The sequence below is a fragment of the Arabidopsis lyrata genome (genome assembly GCF_000004255.2).
Source record: "Arabidopsis lyrata subsp. lyrata unplaced genomic scaffold ARALYscaffold_9, whole genome shotgun sequence".
Classification (NCBI taxonomy): Eukaryota; Viridiplantae; Streptophyta; class Magnoliopsida; order Brassicales; family Brassicaceae; genus Arabidopsis; species Arabidopsis lyrata.
Window position 1 is genome coordinate 1,678,043 of NW_003302547.1, and position 19,472 is coordinate 1,697,514.

At 33.5% G+C, this 19,472-nt stretch overlaps 2 protein-coding genes and 2 long non-coding RNA genes across 15 annotated transcripts; 1 reads left to right on the forward strand and 3 right to left on the reverse strand.

Annotated features, from left to right (window-relative positions):
• Positions 1-2,029: 2,029 nt before the first annotated feature.
• On the reverse strand, positions 2,030-2,798 carry LOC9299303 (MACPF domain-containing protein NSL1). The gene is made up of 2 exons (XM_002863264.2): positions 2,353-2,798; positions 2,030-2,275 (listed from the first exon to the last, which is right to left on the reverse strand). Exons 1-2 carry the CDS (start codon positions 2,623-2,625, stop codon positions 2,030-2,032), a joined length of 519 nt encoding a protein of 172 aa, XP_002863310.1. The 5' UTR covers positions 2,626-2,798.
• Positions 2,799-3,568: 770 nt separating this feature from the next.
• LOC9299387 lies at positions 3,569-4,877 on the forward strand. The gene is made up of 2 exons (XM_021020933.1): positions 3,569-4,479; positions 4,634-4,877. The coding sequence occupies exon 1, from the start codon at positions 4,242-4,244 to the stop codon at positions 4,422-4,424; it is 183 nt and encodes a 60-aa protein (XP_020876592.1). The 5' UTR covers positions 3,569-4,241; the 3' UTR covers positions 4,425-4,479; positions 4,634-4,877.
• A 3,668-nt stretch (positions 4,878-8,545) lies between these two features.
• Positions 8,546-15,501, reverse strand: LOC9299304. Of its 8 annotated transcripts, none has more exons than XR_002331137.1 (12): positions 14,694-15,501; positions 12,362-12,580; positions 12,020-12,267; positions 11,618-11,923; positions 11,427-11,520; positions 10,871-11,350; positions 10,373-10,796; positions 10,141-10,202; positions 9,939-10,038; positions 9,778-9,847; positions 9,628-9,693; positions 8,546-9,542 (listed from the first exon to the last, which is right to left on the reverse strand). It is a non-coding gene; the product is annotated as an uncharacterized LOC9299304 (long non-coding RNA). The 8 variants fall into 8 exon arrangements; XR_002331140.1 differs by lacking the exon at positions 14,694-15,501 and having other exon boundaries at positions 12,362-12,412; positions 12,495-12,660; XR_002331138.1 differs by lacking the exon at positions 14,694-15,501 and having other exon boundaries at positions 12,020-12,144; positions 12,219-12,267; positions 12,362-12,660.
• Positions 12,672-14,487, reverse strand: LOC9299388. Of its 5 annotated transcripts, none has more exons than XR_002331156.1 (4): positions 13,926-14,487; positions 13,799-13,845; positions 13,563-13,692; positions 12,672-13,473 (listed from the first exon to the last, which is right to left on the reverse strand). It is a non-coding gene; the product is annotated as an uncharacterized LOC9299388 (long non-coding RNA). The 5 variants fall into 5 exon arrangements; XR_002331153.1 differs by having other exon boundaries at positions 12,672-12,828; positions 12,923-12,986; positions 13,091-13,473; positions 13,563-14,487; XR_002331154.1 differs by having other exon boundaries at positions 13,563-13,845.
• Positions 15,502-19,472: the final 3,971 nt, after the last annotated feature.

Consider the following 19,472-nt stretch of genomic DNA (forward strand, 5'->3'; position numbering starts at 1 on the left):
ATATCGTTTGAGTTCATGGTTCAAATGGTGTATGTGCTGTTTTTAATTATTATATTTTCAAGATAGTACCCTCCATAGTCAACTGGTACAACTGATAGTATGTAGGCCAACTGGTACAACGGATAGTATGTAGGCCAACTGGTACAACTAGTATAACTGTGAAAAATGGTGTAGATTTGTGCTGTTTTTAAATGTATTATTTTCAGGATAGTACCCTCCATAGTCAACTGGTACAACTGTTAGAGTATAGGCCAACTGGTACAAATAATAGACTGTAGGCCAACTGGTACAACTAGTATAAGTGTACCAGTGGTAATTATGTTTTAAATTGTTGTAATTTCAGGAGGCGATGAAGAAGAAGAGCCAGACTAACGTACATTTTGACTATGGAGGGTACTATTCAGAAGGGAATGAATGGATTTTTAAAAGCCCGAGCATCCAGAAGCCCGAGCATCCAGAAGCAACTTGACTAATTCTCTAGTTCAACCGGTACAACTGTTTTACCACTTGGGTTCAACTAGAACAACTGAACCATTTGGGTTCAACCGGAACAACTTAAACAACTTTGTATTTTCATTTGTAAGACTAATAATACTTTGTAATATATGGATTATTGTTTGTAAGACTAGTTTGTAATATAAACTATTTTTATACTTTGCAGTATGAGTAAGATTGGTTTCTGGGTTCAGCCGGTACAACTAGGAACAACTAATACTACAAAAACATAAAATTACATAAATTAAACCATAATAAGTGATTTTAAACATTTTAAAACTCTGAAAGTACATTTAATATTTTTAATATATGATATTTAACATTATCAATAATTAATGTTTACATAAACTTGTTTTACACATATCACTCATTAGGTAACAAGCAACATTTAGTTCAAGATCATCTATAAAGATGGAATAAGTATGGAAACTATGTAGTCTTACAAATTATTCTATAAAAACTTCTTAAAAACCAATATAATTTGGAAATTGATGGGAACAACTAGAAAATTAAGGTTATTTTTAAGGTTCAACTACAAAATTACAAAATTTGAAATAGTTCAACTGTGAGCAAATCAGGACAACTGAACATCTAAAGACAACTATGTAGAAAATCTAATTGTCAAGGGTCCCACATAAATGTGTTCACAGTAGTCTTTGACTAGCTTTTGACTCAAACCGGGCCTACCCTGTGATGATTTTTGGAAATAAGTTTCTCTCTCTCTCTCTCTCTCTCTCTCTCTCTCTCTCTCTCTCTCTCTCTCTCTCTCTCTCACATCTCGCTTCTCTCTTCTTCTTTCTTTTCTTCGTCTTCTCTCTTCTTCTTCCTTTGAAAATGAGAAACCCAAAAATTAGGGTTTTCAGATTTCTTCAAATTTTACAAAATCTGGGTAATTCTCTCACATCTCGCTTCTATCTTCTTCGTCTTCTCTCTTCTTCTTCTTCCTTTGAAAACGAGAAATCCAAAAATTAGGGTTTTCAGATTTCTTCAAATTTTGCAAAATCTGGGTTATCTCGCCGTTAAGGTTTAATTGCTTTAAGTTTGATCTGGGTTAATTGCTCAAAATCTGGGTTATCTCGCCGTTTTAACCTCTTTTGAATATGCGAGGGATGGAAATCCTGCTTTGGAGTCGATCCGAGAAATTCTTCGTCTTATGCGTGAAGAAATTGATGATCTTAAAGAGAGGTTAGCCACAAAAGAAGTCGAGATTGCGAGGCTTAAGGGTTACTTTCAAGGTGGTAATATTGTATGATTACCACCTAGTCTTTGTAATATTTGAATTTGTATTTTGGATATGGATTTGTGTTTTTGGAATATGGATTTGTGTTTTCATGAAGTCTTATTAGTATTTGTACCTGCCGTAATGGTAGTTGTACTTGGTTCAACCGGTACAACTTCGACTTATATGTAGTTGTCCTTGATTTATCATATAGTTGTCCCTGTATTATTAGTAGTTGTCCTTGGTTTATCACATAGTTGTCCCTGGATTATTAGTAGTTGTCCCTGGATCAACCGGAACAACTAAATTTTAAATTTAGTACTCACTCCAACAACTACATGAGTACCAAGAAGAAGGAACCTCACGTTTCACTTCATCACGTAGAGTCAATTGCTTCCTAACAATCTCAACACGTATATACAAGCTAATGAACCAATAAGCTAAATTCTTCACAGAGCTCGCATCTTTAGGCCAACATTTACTAAACGCAAACATATTATTAAACATCCCCGACGGAATCTTCCCGGAGAGACACATATCTTGATTAAACTTCTCCGACATCTACACAAAAATCAAACTCAAAATTAGGGTTTCTACAAACAGGAACACGAACCAGTGATGATTAGATTTTACTAAACCTGATTAAAAGAGAGTATATCGGAGCGTAATCGAGTACGTTTGCCTTTATCGCACTTAATCGAGCTCGAGACGTTGTTAACGACGATCCCACCGGGGAAGACTAAGTCACGGTTCCGGGTCGGGACGATTTCGACTAACCTGGAACCGTCTGGTGTAGTTTTACAAGCGGAGAAACGAACATCGGAGCAGAGATAGTAACCTAATCCGATCACTGAGACGGCTTTCTTGGCGGCGGATTGAGCATCGAGGCGGGTGAAATTGTTATAGGCCATGGATCCGAGAGAGAGATGATGGTGAAAGAAAGGGAAGAGGAAAATTCAAAAGATTGTGGCTTTGTGTGGTGAAGAAGAAGAAGAAGACGAGCGCGAAGCCATTGAAGTGGTCAACGGTGTATGGCTAGGAAAGAAAACATTTAGTCAACACGTAATTACTTTGACTTTACGGCTTTATGTTTGAATTTCGGATATGAAATTATATAGTGTGAATATGAATATTAAACCGGAGGAGACGAAGATGCAAACGGAGACGGAGGAGACGAAGACGAACTCGGAGGAGACGAGACGCGGAGGAAACGAAAGGCGGATAAGACGCAGACGGTCCGAGGCAACACGAAGACGCCGGAGACGACGAAAACGGACGGTCTGAAGCGATCCCGATGAGAAGCGACGGAGAGAAGTGACGGAGATTCGAGAACTCGACTCTTCTTCTTCCGATTTACAGTTTCTCGATTTATACTTAGATTATTTTTGTGTTTTTCAGATTTAGGGTAAAATTTGAAGATTTTTTATGGGTCGGATTATTTTTCATGGGCTTGGATCGGATTATTAAGGTTGGGTCGTAGTTTTTAGAATTTGGTTTGGTTTTTATGTCTTTTACTCAATTTTACAAATTAAAATAAATTCAAAAATAAAAACAAAACATAACAGTGGCATAAGAGGTTAGCATTTCTCGATCAGTGGCACAAGAGGTGAACTCTCTCAGCCAATCCATTATTGCCCATTTCACATTGACAATGACACTATTCGATTTAAGTAAGCCCATTAGCTTCAGTAAAAAATCAACCCAACATAAAGTATACCAAAAATAGGGTAAGAATCAGAGTCTGCCACTTGCGGGTAGGCATCGTTTAGACGTTGGTAAGGCTCCTGCCTATAAAGAGATATGTGAAGGATGATTTTTTGTTTATTACCTGTTATGTATAAGTCAATTAATGGGATGTATATAAACTAAACCAAATGTAAATGTAAAGCCAAAATGTAAATGTAAACCAACATTTACAAGTTTGACTATAAACACGATTTCTATTCAGCGATTTAATATTAAATATCTTATTTTGTTATTTAAACTCCAATAATCATTGTTTCTTGGGTGATATTCTTTCTGAAAAGAATAACAAAATAAAGATAATAAAATACTATTATACATACAAAAATTGAGGATTCAATCCAGTTTTATACAAAGAATAATATGCTGATTGAAAAAAAAAAAAATTAGCCCAATTCAAAAAGAAATAAAGAAAAAATATTCATCAATATTTTTGAAAACAAAAATACGAAAAAAGAAAAGATATAAACTAAATCCAATTTAAATCGGAATAGACTAATTAATTCATCATGGAGTCTTCCTTCCAAATTATTTACAAGGGGAGTCAAAAGTCCTTGAAGTTCACGTACGAAGACTTGTCAAAAGACATAAATAAAACGGACAATGAAACTATTCACTTATTAAGCTTGGCCGTCAAGGTAGATTCACTTTCCAAAAAAGAGACGTGTACAAATAAGATTCAGTTACTTCCTTTGCCATCCTCTTATATATATACCCATTATCTGACATGTATAGTAGCTCAAATTAACTTAAAAACTCACACTTAAGATTTAAAACTCCAAAGATGTCTCTTTTCACATCTTTCTTCGCTTGTTTTGTCCCAAAATCTAAATCACGGGTTAACACAACCGATAGTAACTTGGAAGTCTTGTCCTTGAAGAAACCGAAAAGCAAAACCGACTCCCCAAGAACTCCCACGATCGTCGTATCTTATTTTCCAGTAGGCTCCAATCTTTCCCGTCTGTAGAAAATACGAAGATGAAAGTTAGATTTGGTAATGTGAGAAGGCAGTGACACGACCAAGAAAAGATATGAGGCTGATACTATTGATCCACTCCAATTTTATTAATGTCCCGTCTTTTTGTTTCATTATGTAATAGACCAATTAGAGAATCTGTTTGTGGTCGACACTTTTTATATTGATTTTTGTTTGGTGTAATTATGTATATACTGAATCTACATATACATTTTTGCTGGGTTTTTTTTGCTTTTAATCATTTGGATCCGGGTTTTACCTGGTTTTAATCTATTCGGATAGTAGATAAGACATTTAAGGAAATTTGTAATAAAAAAACGAAATTATCTCTTTAATTACACATATTTTCTATTTCCTTAACTTCTTCCCACATTAATTGGTTTTATTCCTCATTATCTCTAGATGATTTTCAAATATTTATGCCATCTAAACTAATTACTTCCATTAATCGTTAATACTCCCTCCGTTTCATAAAGAGTGTCATTTTGACACATTTCACACAAATTAAGAAAACATTGAATTATACATATATGCTCCTATTTAATAAGTAATTAATGATTTAAATTCAATAAAAAATATCTTTAAGTGAAGGGTAAATCAGAAAATTCTGTGTAAAAGTCACATTGAAAATGTAGAATGACACTTTTTGTGAAACAAAAATCAAACTTTAGAATAACACTCTTTGTGAAACAGAAGGAGTATATCTTTTGGCAAGATTTCCCTACAAAAAAAAAACAAATTAACAATTACGTTTTGATTTTGTTTAGATTTGTAAACTAACAACAAGCATATTCTCAAGATATTCGAATATCAGAATGTTGCCTAAAACCAAAACATCTAGAACATTCTAACGTAAATGTGTTAACAAGAATATTGTTTTTGTTATATAATGATTTCGCAATCTTTCCTTAAACATGTGTGAATCATTCTAATTTTTGATTCGTATATATGATTTTTCTGTTTGCTCTCCAAGATATTCTGAAACCTAAGCCAAAACCTTAGACTAATCTTTTCTATAAATAACCATCTCCTACCCAACAATTACCACAACCACAGTTTTCCTCATTGTTCTTACGGTATTGTTCTTACGGTAAAATCAGTACGTGGGAGGAATTACTTAGATTTGATGATGTGTACAATGTCTCGAGTTGTGTGTGTGTGGATTGGTAGATTCTCTGATAGTTTTTCCCCTTTCCTCTTGGCTTATTTGTTTTATAGGTGTCTTCTTTGTATTATACAAGTACGTGCTGATGGGCGGTGGAATCTATCCAGGTACGGAAGGAAAGCTACGATTAGGGAGTTTTACGGTAAGACTAATAAGCCCTTTTGATGCCATTGTTTTTTTTTTGGGAAAAGAGATTCGGAGCATACCAAACTCATCTAACAGGTTGGAGAAAGCAGACCATTCATCAGGTGACTGTACCATCGAGACTAACTTTGAACAATCTGTTTCAAACGCCTGGCAATCAATCCTTCTTGAAAGGATATTCTTTATAGCCCAAATTAATGCTTCCATCTCCGAGTGAAAGGGGGAGGAGGACTTCCTAAGGCACTTTGCACCAATCAATATCGTCTGAGCACTCCCTTGAAAACACCACCATCCTTAGCACCAATCAGTATTGTCAAAGCTTTTTTTGGGTAAAAATCGTTTATTTTACTTAACCACGCATGCAAAAAGGAAAATTACAATTTTTTTTAATGTGTTATTATTAGTCAGTAAAATTTGGCATGTATTAGTCAATAAATTTTGAAAAAGTAATGAGTTTATAAGAATAATTTTTTTATTATTTGATGATAATATTATTAAAGTTATACTTATTTTTTATTCTAAAATTTGAAAGAACCTTTAACCAAAAAAAAATTAAAAAAATTGAAAGAAGTGAAAACACAATATTTGGAAAAATGGCATATAGGAATTAATTTTCGATTACTTGATGACATTGTTAATATACTTTTATTTATATTTTATTTATTAATTTTATGTCAATTAATAGAGAAATTGCTAAAAATATCCCTTTTGGTGTGCTCCTTTTCAAAAATACCCCTTTTAGATGTCCATTTTAAAAAATGCCCCTTTTTAAATCTGAAATTTTTATAAAGTTTTATTAGGTTTATAAGGTACTTATGGATTGTAACTACTACTTGAAGACTCGATCCAAGTATTTATAAGGTTTTATAAGGTGTTTTTAAAGGTTTTACAAGTTATTTTAAAGGATTTTTAAGGTTTTTCAAAGGTTTTACAAGATATTTTAAAGGTTTTTAAAGGTATTTAAAAAGCATTTATAAGGTATTTATAAAGTATTTATAAGATTTTAGATACATAGAAATGTAGTTTGTGTATGTTTTAATAATATTACATACATATTTGGGTAAATCTTATATTTTTAAGAGCATTTTTTATAAGGTTTTTAAAAAGGTGTATTTTTAAAAAGTGGCATTGAAAAAGTGACATTTTTGCAAAAGCCCCCAATTAATATTAGTTTGACATGAGGTTAATTTAAATTATGAGATTAAAACATATATATAAATATTTTAAATTCCAAAAAGATTTGTGGATTTTTACTTTTTTTAATTATGTTTGATATTTGTTATTTATTTTAAAATTATCTTTAATTATTTTTTTTGTTTGGTTAAATTCAAATTAATATAAAATTTTAAAACCCGCACATCGTACGGGTTCTAATCTAGTAATTACATATTTAACTAAAAATGATTGTTAGCTAAACAATTATTTCTTATGGATGTAAATATATTTAATTACATTTTTCTTGATTTATTCTTTTTTGGTATGACATTTTTCTTGATTTAAAATATAACTATACAAAATTTTAAAAATAAATAAAAATAAAGTGAAAATTGTCGCAGCAGCGACGTAATGAACACAGAAACATGCGGCAGCGGCGGCAACATCAAAACGAACACAAAACCTGCGGCAGCGGTTGCGGCAGCGTCGACGGCGACTAAACGAACAACAACTTGCGGTAGTATTTGCCGCCGCTGCCGCCTACGGCGACGAAACGAACAAACTAATTATAGGATTCCAAAGAGTTTATGGCTTCCAAAACAAATATTGTATGTCCAAAGCCTATGATATAGGGCCTGATTGGTAACAGCTGTAGCTTTACATTTTTTGATGTAGAAATATGACTGTAGGTTTATTTGCTGTGGCTGTAGATTTTATTGCTGTAGTATTTTGGCTGTAGAATTTAAAATTTTGGAAAGTTGAAAATTATGTGCTTTAGGAAAAAAGGCGTTCTACAGCCAAAAAAATGAATTAAGAAAATATTTTGGCTGTGAGAAAAAAAAGGAAAGCCAAAGCTTCTAAAGCTTGATTGGATGTATTTCAAATCTTTAGAAATTTGTTTGCTTTGTAAAGACTCTAAAGCATTTGCCAATCAGGCCCATAGTTGAATGGCCTTTCTTAAAACCGGAGATCATCAGCCTTTATGTCCAAATTCGTAAAATATGTGTTTGAGTCTTCGAGAGGAGTACACGACCGGAGATAATCAACCTTTATGTATCTCCAAGTCTTAACGTAGACGGCTCAGAAAAAATTTAACTTAAATAAAATAAAAGAAAATTTTTAAGAATTTATTTTAAACCTTAAAAAAAAACACAAATATCGACTAGACATTATAAATTAAAATCCCTAAAATTTTATTCTTCTTTTTTGGCAAATAATTTTTTTTTGTTAATTTCAATAGAATGTAAGTCCAATATTTTTAGTTATATGTACAGAAATATATATATTTTTTCTTTTTCTTTTTTTGAGCATGTGCCAATGTTAAAATTGTATATTTGATGTATTTTTTAGATTTTAGTAAAATTAATTGGTTGATTGAAATTAAATACTCAATATTTTCCATTACAAAAAATAGAAAGTATTAATGAAGTATATAAAAAATTAAAATATGAAATTGTGTTTATATGTTGTTTGATAGGCTATTCTTTGCTATTTCTAAGTTAAGTACATAATAGAAAATGAATCATGATTTTGATTTATCATTATTTATCTAAGGTCAGTTTACAAAAGTCCATCATAAAATCTACATAATGGGAAGAAGTTAACAATTTGAAAGCGGCATTTTCTTTTCTATTTTCGTAGTATTATATCAATTAAATCTTATTTATTTCATAAATAACAAATAATCATTCATACATAATATCATCGAGTCGAGAAATTCTCACATCACATTACAAATTTGTTATCCTACAAAAACTCTCAAGTCTCCGTTACTGCTGAAAATAGTAATCATAAGGAATAAAAGAAATGTAAAAATATATAACAATGCTAATCGTAATAACTTTTTAAAAAGATTAAATGAAATTCAAAAATCATGTTGGACAGTAAGTAGGTAGTGTGTGAATAAGTTAATAATGCTAATCAAAATAAATTAACAAAAAAAAAGTAATATTACTTCAGTTATATATAAAATCCATGTTAGACATATAGTTAGACTCACACACAATAAAATCAAGTAAGAAGTTATCACCAAAAAAACAAAAAAAATCAAGTAAGAAGTTAAGAAAGCAAGTTAAAGGAGTATACAAGTTCAACATATAGCAAAGAAACAAACAAATACATAAAGCAAATAAACAAGCCACATCAGAGAAGCAAGAAATGAACTAAACAGAGAAGTCAACGATGCAAAGAAGCAAGCAATGTGCACTAAACAAAGAAGCAAAGAACAAGTAATGCCTTAAGTAGATGTATTAATAGAAGCAAATAAGATAGAAAGTAAACAAGTTAAGCAGGTAAGAAAGCAATCAAAGAAAGAATTAAGTAAGTAATGAAAAAGTAAAAGAAGGAAAGAATAAACAACTTAACAAATTAATCAATTATGCAACGAAGCAATAAACAAAGCAAATATTCAAAGAAGCATATATGCATGAATGTGTTTGCATGAAAATATGTATGTATATGTGTATGCATGAAATATGTTCAGAGATTCAAGAGATAGACCGAGCTCACACTATCGAAGGAAATCAAGGAATTGATGTTAAAGTATTTGGGTGTCAAATACTTTACCGTCGATAGCGTAATCTGGTAGTCGTACCTATGTAGAACTTTTTGTTTATGCGTTAGGCACATTGGCTTTGAAATATGTACTGCATAACAACAAAAGGGACGATAATTTAAACTATTAGAGACAAATTGAAGACTAAATAAATAAAAAAGAGATTGAAGACAAACCTGGAAAGAAGATTTAAACTTAAGAAACTAGAGGATCTATAGAGGTTGTCTACCAAACATTTTGATCTGCAAAATATGGGAATACATTATGTGCCTATGATTCGAGAACATATCAAAAGCATAGGTTTCAGTCTTTTTCTGTTGAATTACCTTCCACAGATTGATTTCCTGCTCCAAATCTTGACTTTTCTCTATAACTTCAACTGTCTTGTTGTCAGAGCTACATAATGTGAGGATTTTTGGATTAAGAACACAAATATCAACTGTGCCGTATAATGAAAAGGCATATATGCTATCAACAGAGAACGAACCTGTTAGGTACCCATTGATTGAATACTTCAGATATTCATACTCCTTTGCAAGACCATAAATAGTAACTACAGGGACAACTACATTGTCAATCATCCAATCCTTGCAAAACCAAAAACAACAACCAAATCCTTAAAAAAAAAAAAAAAAAAAAAAAACTAAACGAAATCACACATAACAGTCATAGTAAGAAACAAAAAACACCTGCATAAACGTCGTAACAGATTGATTGCTCTTATTGAAATCAAGTATGGATACTCTTGAACCTGAAAAACAACAAGATACAGCTAGTTAGTTCCAAAGATTTTAAGATACCTTGTCTTGTTCGTATCTTTTTTCTTATGCAAGAAAAGTGTGTTGGTATTATTGACTAACTAAGCTCAAAATATATTCCAACTATATTTTTGGCTAAAGGCACGTGAGGTAAGTTACTAACCTTAATAAAATTGTCGGTTTTCTCTTTCTTGAGAAGTTGGAGAGCTTGTTTATCCTCTTCTTCTACCTTCTTCCTTTTAAATCCTCCATATATCTCCTTGTTCTTCTTCCCCATATAACACAAGTTTAATAAAATATTCACACAAAGTAAGAATATAGTTTTCTTTACTTTTCATTTCTTCACACAATTGATATAGAACAAGACCTTTTCTTAGGGAGCCTTTTGTTCCACAAACAAGTTCTTACACTCTTCTCCGGTCATCTTCACAACTTTAGCTTCAAGATTTCAAATAACAATAGAGAATACAATAATTGTCACCTAGCTTAAAAATGTTGTTATTTTCTAGTGAGCAGCACTCCTTTCATTTGCATAGTTTAGGGAGGTAGATATGGGTTGTTTAGGCTTCAAGGGATCCTTTAGCAACCTGAAAATCAACAATGCTGTCAGTTTTCTTTCTTCTTATTACTATTAAAAAAATTCTTCGAATGAAAAAGATACATGTATTAGAGATTGATGTGGAAGTGAAGCCGTTCCCATGATCTGTGCCAGGAAATTTCCTTAAGGTGTACATACACTCCGTAAGAGTTAACTTCGGAAGAGCAAAGGAGCATTATAAGTCTGAAAGAAGGAGAAATAGCCAATGTCTCTGCTCTACTTCTGTTTCTCGTCAAAAGAAATACATAATGCAAGATAGACCTATTGACGATATTCAAGGGAACTTTTCCTCAAGAGATGGATCCCATGGTCTGGGAAATGTGGTCTCATAAGAGAAAATCTGTAAAGTGTAAGAAAGCTTGATCATAAAAAAATAAAAGTCAGCTCTTAAAATATCGTACTTACTAGTTATGGACTAAAAGAATTCCCTAGAGATGTAATAGTACGCAGCTGCTAATGCTCCTTTGGAAAAATAGAAATCATGGGCTCTAGATCAATGGTTAAATTTCTTGCAAAACGCTATCCATTTCCTTGCAAACTCAGCTGTTTCAAAAAAGGATTAAAAGTTAGCATGATTGAACTTATCCACTGGGTTAGTCCACAAAAGAACTGAGAGAACCTTGATTGTTGTTACAATAGGAGGCTCTTTTTCCCACCGTACTAACAAAAACATCACGAGAGCTAGCTATGATGGTTCACCATCTTGATCATACCTACAACAAAGGGCATATCTCACCAATATCTAAGGTCAACCACAGGGCCTCTACATCTTTAACTGGATAAGTTGTATGATAAAGTAAGAAGACTCACAAAATGATGAGTTGGAGGACTCTCAATACGATAAGATGTCATGCGAGAGGATGGGAAAGGGACCACAAAAATCATATGAAGCCGAGCATCACCAACCCTATAAATAGAAGATCCATCAACAACCATAAGAAAATTGTGATTAGGACATATTCTACAGTGTGGTGCTGAAGCCTTCCCTCGTCTATGGTATGTCATTGAAGTTAAAGCCTCTGCAATCAAATGGCATTGAACTGTCTAGAAAATCGTCTAAGTAAACCAATCTACCATTCTCTGGTCTCTGAGATATGTCACCTAAGACTATAAAATCTGTTGTTGCAAAAGAAAAGAGACACAACATAAAACAGTAGAAACAAACTCAAAAGACCAAGAATAAGAAGAAGAAGAGGATTGATGAGAACATACCTTGAATAACTAAAAGAAAGACAAAAACTGACTTGACAAAGTTTGGTTCGAATCTGATAGGTCCATGACATGTCCACCGCCTGAATGATTTCTGAAAGCTTTGTGATCAACTTAGTATAAGAAACCTGAAAGAAAGATTAATAATCAGTATCTCAAACTTTACTAAATTCTGTTTTATTTCTTATGGTGACGAAATTACTTATCTTTCCAAAAGCTTTGTGATCAACTTAGTAGCTTCCTTGGTACAACTAAAAACCAAAATTCCCAATGAACAAATGATCTTGGAAAAAAAAGAAAAATTGGATGGGTAACTTTCGGCGAGAAAGAAGCACAAAATTGTACCTTTTCGTCATGGTAATTAGACATTTACTTATCGGAGGATGCATCCTTGAACTTTCCAAAGAAGCGAGAGTAGCGGAAATTTAGTATCAACAAAATTACAACTACGATCCCTTATTTAGTATCTCCCACTCACCTCTTTAACACCCTCTCCCTCTGTCGACTTCAAGGAAAATAACTTTTGTTCCATTTCCTCCATCTGCTCGCATGGCTGTTAAATGACTAACGAAACAAATTCTGGTAAATCAAAAATAAGGGATGAATGATTTCCCTGTCTTTTTAAGAAGTAGTATCTTCTGTTCTGTCCCCGGCTTATTGAAGCTCTACCACATGTCTGACGCTCAAACAAAAAAGTATCAGATGGTCGAACAAAGTTACTGGAAACCATATATAGAAGCATGCGCTGTTTAAGTGTCACTCAAGCTTTTATCGAAAAAAGTCGTTCCCATATTTCTCCTGCTAAACTCATCCTGCAACGAGGCATATAAATGATTATAAAAGATTGTGTGGAAAGAAATATATTGCAGAAAATATGGAGAGGAGCATAAACTTAGAAAGACCAACCTTAAAATATGGAGAGGAGCATGTCAAGCCAAGTCTTCCTGTTAACGGGATATCATTTTGGAAACTGATCAAGAAGCCAAGAAAAGGCAAACAAAAATATCTGAGATCAACCACAGGGCATTAGCATCTTAAACTGGATAAGTAGTATGATAAAATAAGAAGACTCACAAAAGGATGAGTTGGAGAACTAACTATCACAATACGATAAGATGTCATGCGAGAGGATGGGAAAGGAATCACAACAATCATATGAAGCCGAGTATCACCAACCTTGTAAGTACAAGATCCATCAACAACCATAAGAAAATTGTGATTAGGACATATTCTACAGTGTGGTGCTGAAGCCTTCCCTCGTCTATGATATGTCATTGAAGTTAAAGCCTCTGCAATCAAATGGCATTGAACTGTCTAGAAAATCTTGGCTTTGGCCATATCACAGCCGGAGGAATGGACGAGATAAGAGTCTTTACACAAGAGATTTGTATTTGAGAGAAGGAAATTTCCACTTCTGTTTATCATGTTGTTCTTGAGAATTGCACTCTTCACTGGTTCTGACCAATAGTTGAGAAGGATAAACATTCAGTTTGTGATTCGTTAGTTTATTCAAAGTAAAAAAAAAAGGTAAAGAAGAAAAACTAACCTTTGCATTGTTTGCGCTTCAAAGGATCTACTTTTGATACTCTTCCACCAGTTTTAAAGGCTTCCACTTACTTCATGTATGCGTCCATCAAGTCCCAGCTCTTCCATTATAAATTTGCCTCTCTTCGTTCCTAAAAAGATTTTTACCCAACTAATCAATTTCACTAACAATGAATTAAATCTTAATTCTCTACTTTCCATTTTATTTGAATAAAATTAGGGCGGTAAGAGTTGAACTGTTGATCTCGTGATGCTTTTCTTGACAAACTCATTCTTGCGTTTTGCTACAAAATTGTATTCAAAACAGTTAGTTAGAAAATATTTGATATTGGATCTGATTTGTGAGTTTTCAATGTTTAAGTACCAGGATCGAAAGAATGATGAAACAAGGCTTTTTGGGTTCTTCATCTTTGTCTTTGCCGTCTCTTTCTTCTTCTGCAAGAAACACACTCAAGTAACGAAATTATCACATTTTATCATTATCATCACCAAATTATGTTTTCTTTTTTGCTGGTGACAATATTACTTATCTTTTCCGAGCCAAGCTAGTCTTTAAGGTGCTTGTAAATTCCAATTAAGCACACTCCAGAAGGCAACATAGTATAATAAACCTGAAAGAAAGAGCAATAGTCAGTATCTCAAACTTTACTTGAACTGTAATCATCATAATCATCATCAAATTCTTTTTTATTTTCAGATGGTGACGAAATTACTTATCTTTCCTGAGTCAGATTCAAAGCCAGGCTAGTCCTCCAGAAGGCAACAGAGTAAACAAAACAAAAAGAAAGAGCAATAGTCAATGTTCCGTCAAAGGAAATACATAATGCAAAGTATGCCTTAATCACTCAAAGGATAGATCCTCTCAACCTTATCACTTTTCCAGACTCTTATATAAGTTATCTTACCTTAGTAGCTTGCCGTATGACCGTCTTGTTATATAATTACTTGATTCAAGAAGATTTGAGTGTAATCTGCGAAAACGGCAAAGAAAATACTTTGAATTTATTTTAGTCCAATGCAAGACCTGCAGAGAATGAATCATAATTCTATAAAGTCAATTTACCTAAAGATTTTGGCAATAGATTCTTAAATGTATTAAAGTCTAATAAGTTCTACCTCCAAGTACACGTACCGGCCATTGCTCTGTCCTTAAAACACTTTGTTAAACTCAACGCCAAGATCTGCAATTCTATTTCCTCCACCTGCCTACATGACAGTAAATGACAAGGATTTAGGTGATTTACGAAAGCATTTTCTAGTGAAACTGGATAAAGCAAAACCAACTGAGCAGTGAATGATTTGCTTATCTTTTTAGCCAGAAATCTCCTCTGTTTTGTCTACGCTTAATAAAGCTCTACAAGTTGTCTCGAGCTCAAAGACATCAAATGGCTATGACACTTCGTTACTAACACCATGATGGCCTCTTTATCGCACATCTATCCTTCTTCTTCTTTTCTTCTTCATTTTTGTGCCAAGCATTGACCGAAAGCAAAAATCTGAGGAGCAACATAAATGTTCTCAAACCAATCACCCAATACAATAAAATATATCAGATAAGTAGAGAAATGTAACAAAAGCATATAGAGACAGAAGCGATCATACAATTTGAGGTCATTAGCCCAAGTAAAAGAATAAGAAACATACATATAGCAAAACCAGATTTGATCAGATAAATACTTAGCTGAAAAGTGTTCTTTGACACAATTTGTTTAAACTCCAATGATGAGGTTTTCACAGCTTGACATGATGACGTGGTGACCAGAGAGAGTACTTCCAACTTTTCTCAGCAAAGCCGACTCCTCATGAAGCGTTGCAGTAAGGTTACCAAAGTTTTGCTGCCATATCAACAGCTTAATACAGTGTTAGTGGAACAGAGGTTCGGTGCACATCATTCAAGTTAGAAAGTTGAAATACGTTCTAAGTAGCTAGCTATGGTTCACCAATCCTAGCAAGTACTACATAGAGAACAGTCAAATCGTTTGACCTTCAGCCTGAATCAAGAAAAAAAATATAACCACCATCCCAAACAGGTCCACGGTGCTTTTGAATTGCCTAAAGGAGACCCTGCAAATAAATTTTGTCCAATACCTGCATAAGAGTAGAGCATCGTTAGTTCAGCTGATGGTAACATTTACATATCACATTGCTCTAAACACTCAAGAAACGAATATGTAAGTGACTTCCAAGATGTTTATGACAGATTCAGGCTTCTTCTGTCTAGCAGGTGTGGCTAGAACACATTCCATACAACAATTGTATTAGGCCAGAACGAAAGACTATCTGATCCTGGCATTTTCATCAGTAAGCTACTTTTGCAAAATCTCCTGAAAACGAGAAATAAGTAACGAGAATAAGCACCTCTAAAGGCTGCATTGGAATACACAAATGTACATCCAACAAGAGGTTATGCAATTAAAATAATTCGTTACCATGCATCAAATAAGGATCGGAATTGATTGCACATACACAGTAGAGGTTATTACAAGACAAGTTTTCAAGGTATATGTCAATTAGAAACACTGATGTCGCTAATGTGATGAAAAGAACACATACCTCAGAAACATACGGCTTGGTTTGAGGAGGCTTCCACTCCATCACATTAATCAAGCGATCAAACAGATTAAAATGTTTACGGGAATGATGTGAGACCTGTCCAACTTTTAACCATGAGTCTTTTTCTTAGTGTTATGAGCATCCTGCAAAGAACCCAAATATTGAGACATACTCTTAGTGAAACTTAGAACCCAGACTCAGCTATTAAGACATACTCTTAGTAAAACTTAGAACCCAAACTCAACATAGAAAAGACGCTACCCTTGAGAACAATATACTTCTGTTTCTCATTATAGCGTAAGTAAAGTAGATTTAAATAAATAAACAGAGATTTTGAAGAATCAAAACCTCAAAAAGGAATATAAACTAATTAAGCTGCAATACGTCTCTAGAACCTTTTCTGACTAATTAAGCTGGTGACGATATACCTTATCTTTTCTGAGCTTGAAAGCTATTCTTTTTCTCCAAGTCAGATTCAAAGCCAGGCTAGTCCTTAAGGTGCTTCTAAATTCCATATGACCATACTCCAGAAGGCAACATAGTATAATAAACCTGAAAGAAAGAGCAATAATCAGTATCTCAAACTAGACTAAATTCTGTTTTATTTCTTATGGTGACGAAATTACTTATCTTTCCTGAGCATGAGCTATTCCTGTTTCTCTAAGTCAGATTCAAAGCCACGCTAGTCCTCGAGAAGCCAACAGAGTAAATGAAAACTAAAAGAAAGAGCAATACATAATGCAAGATATGCCTAAAGATTATCTAAATTTTAGGGTCAGTATGTGTCCATCATTGCAATTTTGGGCAATATATTCTCAAATGTATTAAAGTCTAATAATATCTACCTCCAAGTACACGTACCAGCCAATTCAAAGTAGTCTTGTATTGGGTCCACTGCTCCATCCTTGTAACTCTCTCTTAAACTCAACGCTAAGAACTTCAATTCCATTTGCTCCATCTGCCTACATGATAGTTAAAAGACAAGGATTTAGGTGATTAACGAAAGCATATTCTGGTTAACCCGATAAAGCAAAACTAACTAAGTAATGAATGATTTGCTTATCTTTTTAGCCAGAAATCTCCTCTGTTCTGTCTTGGCTTATTAAGCTCTACCACTTATCACCACATACAATAGAATTTATCTGATATGTAGAGAAAATGTAACAAAAGCATATAGAGACAGAAGCGATCATACACTGCTCAATACTTCTTAGGTTCAACTCTATTAAATAGTCCAATATGAGGTCATTAGCCCAAGTAAAAGAATAAGAAACATACATATAGTAAAACCAGATTTGATCACATAAATACTTAGCTGAAAAGTGTTCTTTGACACAAATTGGTGTCTCTATAGGGCTCTTTTGAGTCCACACGCTTAAAGGTTCATACCTAATAACATGTCCAACTCAAACATGAAACCATAGCAGTTAGTTAATATAATTATTTTAGTCCAATGCAAAAGACCTTCAGAGAATGAACATAATTCTACAAAGTTAATTTACCTGAAGATTAGGGTCAGTTTGTGTCCATCGTTGCAATTTTTGGCAATAGATTCTCAGATGTATTCAAGTCTAATAAGATTTACCTCCAAGTACAAGTACCGGCCAATTCAAGGGTGTGTCTTAGTAGTCTTGTATTGGGTCCATTGCTCCGTCCTTAAAACTCTTTGTTAAACTCAACGCCAAGAACTGCAATTCTATTTCCTTTATCTGCCTACATGACAGTAAATGACAGGGATTTAGGTGATTTACGAAAGCATTTTCTGGTTAAACTGGATAAAGCGAAACAAACTGAGCAGTGAATGATTTGCTTATCTTTTTAGCCAGAAATCTCCTCTGTTCTGTTTTGGCTTATTAAGCTCTACCACTTATCACCACATACAATAGAATTTATCAGATATGTAGAGAAAATGTAACAAAAGCATAGAGAGACAGAAGCGATCATACACTGCTCAATACTTCTTAGGTTCAACTCTATTAAATAGTCCAATATGAGGTCATTAGCCCAAGTAAAAGAATAAGAAACATACATATAGTAAAACCAGATTTGATCAGATAAATACTTAGCTGAAAAGTGTTCTTTGACACAAATTGGTGTCCCTACAGGGATCTTTTGTGTCCACACGCTTAAAGGTTCATACCTAATAACATGTCCAACTCAAACATGAAACCATAGCAGTTAGTTAATATAAATCAGACTAAAGTAGAATTTTTATGGGAATTATACACACCACGCTATCTACACACAAATACTGAAATCAAGGGAAGACTAGAAAACAACCATAAAGAAAGTAAGAAAATTAAGCAAGGAACCAAGAAAGAAAATAAGGAAACAAGTAAGAAGATAATCAACAGATCAAGGAATCAAGGAAGCTAAGCAGACAACTCAGCTAGGAACGAGGAATAAAGGAAGAGAACAAGAAAAGCAAACATAGGAATGAAGCAAGCACACACACACACACATTGAACCAAGGAATGAAGCAAGCACACACACACACACATGGAACCAAGGAATGAAGCAAGCACACACACACACACGGAACCAAGGAAAAACGAAAATAAGTAAATAATGAAGGAAGATAGTATATTAAAAAACAATTTACCAAGGAACCGAATTAAAAAACAAAAAAAAAACAAAAGGAAGCAAGTATATTACGAATCATGGAACAAGTAATAAAGCACACAATTTACCAAGGAAGAAGAAATCAAGGAAGAAAAAGAGAGCAGATAACCAATGAAGGAAACAAACAAATGCATGTAACCAAAGAAAAAAGAAATAAATTAACAGAAAATTTAGAGGTATGTAATTAAGGAAGCACGCAACTAAGCCATGACTAAAAAAACTAAGTACGCAAGTAAGAAAGTAAGGAAGAAAGAAAGCAAGTAAGAAGGAAGTTAGCAAGTAAACAAGAAAGGAAACAAAGAATGAAGAGAGCAAGTAGGTAAACAAGGAAACATGGAAGTAAGATTGAATTGTATCATCAAGTATGCAAACCTATATATACCATTCTTTGGTTTTTGAGATATGTCACATAAGAGACTATGAAATCTGTTGCTGCAAAAGAAAAGAGACACAACATCAAACAGTAGAAACAAACTCAAAAGACCAAGAAGAAGAAGAAGAGGATTGATGAGAACATACCTTAAATAAATAAAAGAAAGACAAAAAACGACCTGAGAAAGTTTGGCTCGAATATGACAGGTCCATGTCCTGTCCACAGCGTGAATGATTTCTAAAAGCATTGTGATCAACTTAGTAGCTTCCTTGGTACAACTACAAACCAAAATTCCCAATGAACAAATGATCTTGGGAAAAAAATAAAATCATTTGGGTAACATTCGGCAAGAAAGAAGCACAA

Bases quoted from the DNA above. Each gene is read 5' to 3' on its own strand.
- LOC9299303 (XM_002863264.2), bottom strand. From the start codon at position 2,625: ATGGCCTATAACAATTTCACCCGCCTCGATGCTCAATCCGCCGCCAAG. The intron at 2,276-2,352 runs GTTTAGTAAAAT...ATTTTTGTGTAG, and splicing joins ATATACTCTCTTTTAATCAG to ATGTCGGAGAAGTTTAATCA.
- LOC9299387 (XM_021020933.1), top strand. From the start codon at position 4,242: ATGTCTCTTTTCACATCTTTCTTCGCTTGTTTTGTCCCAAAATCTAAA.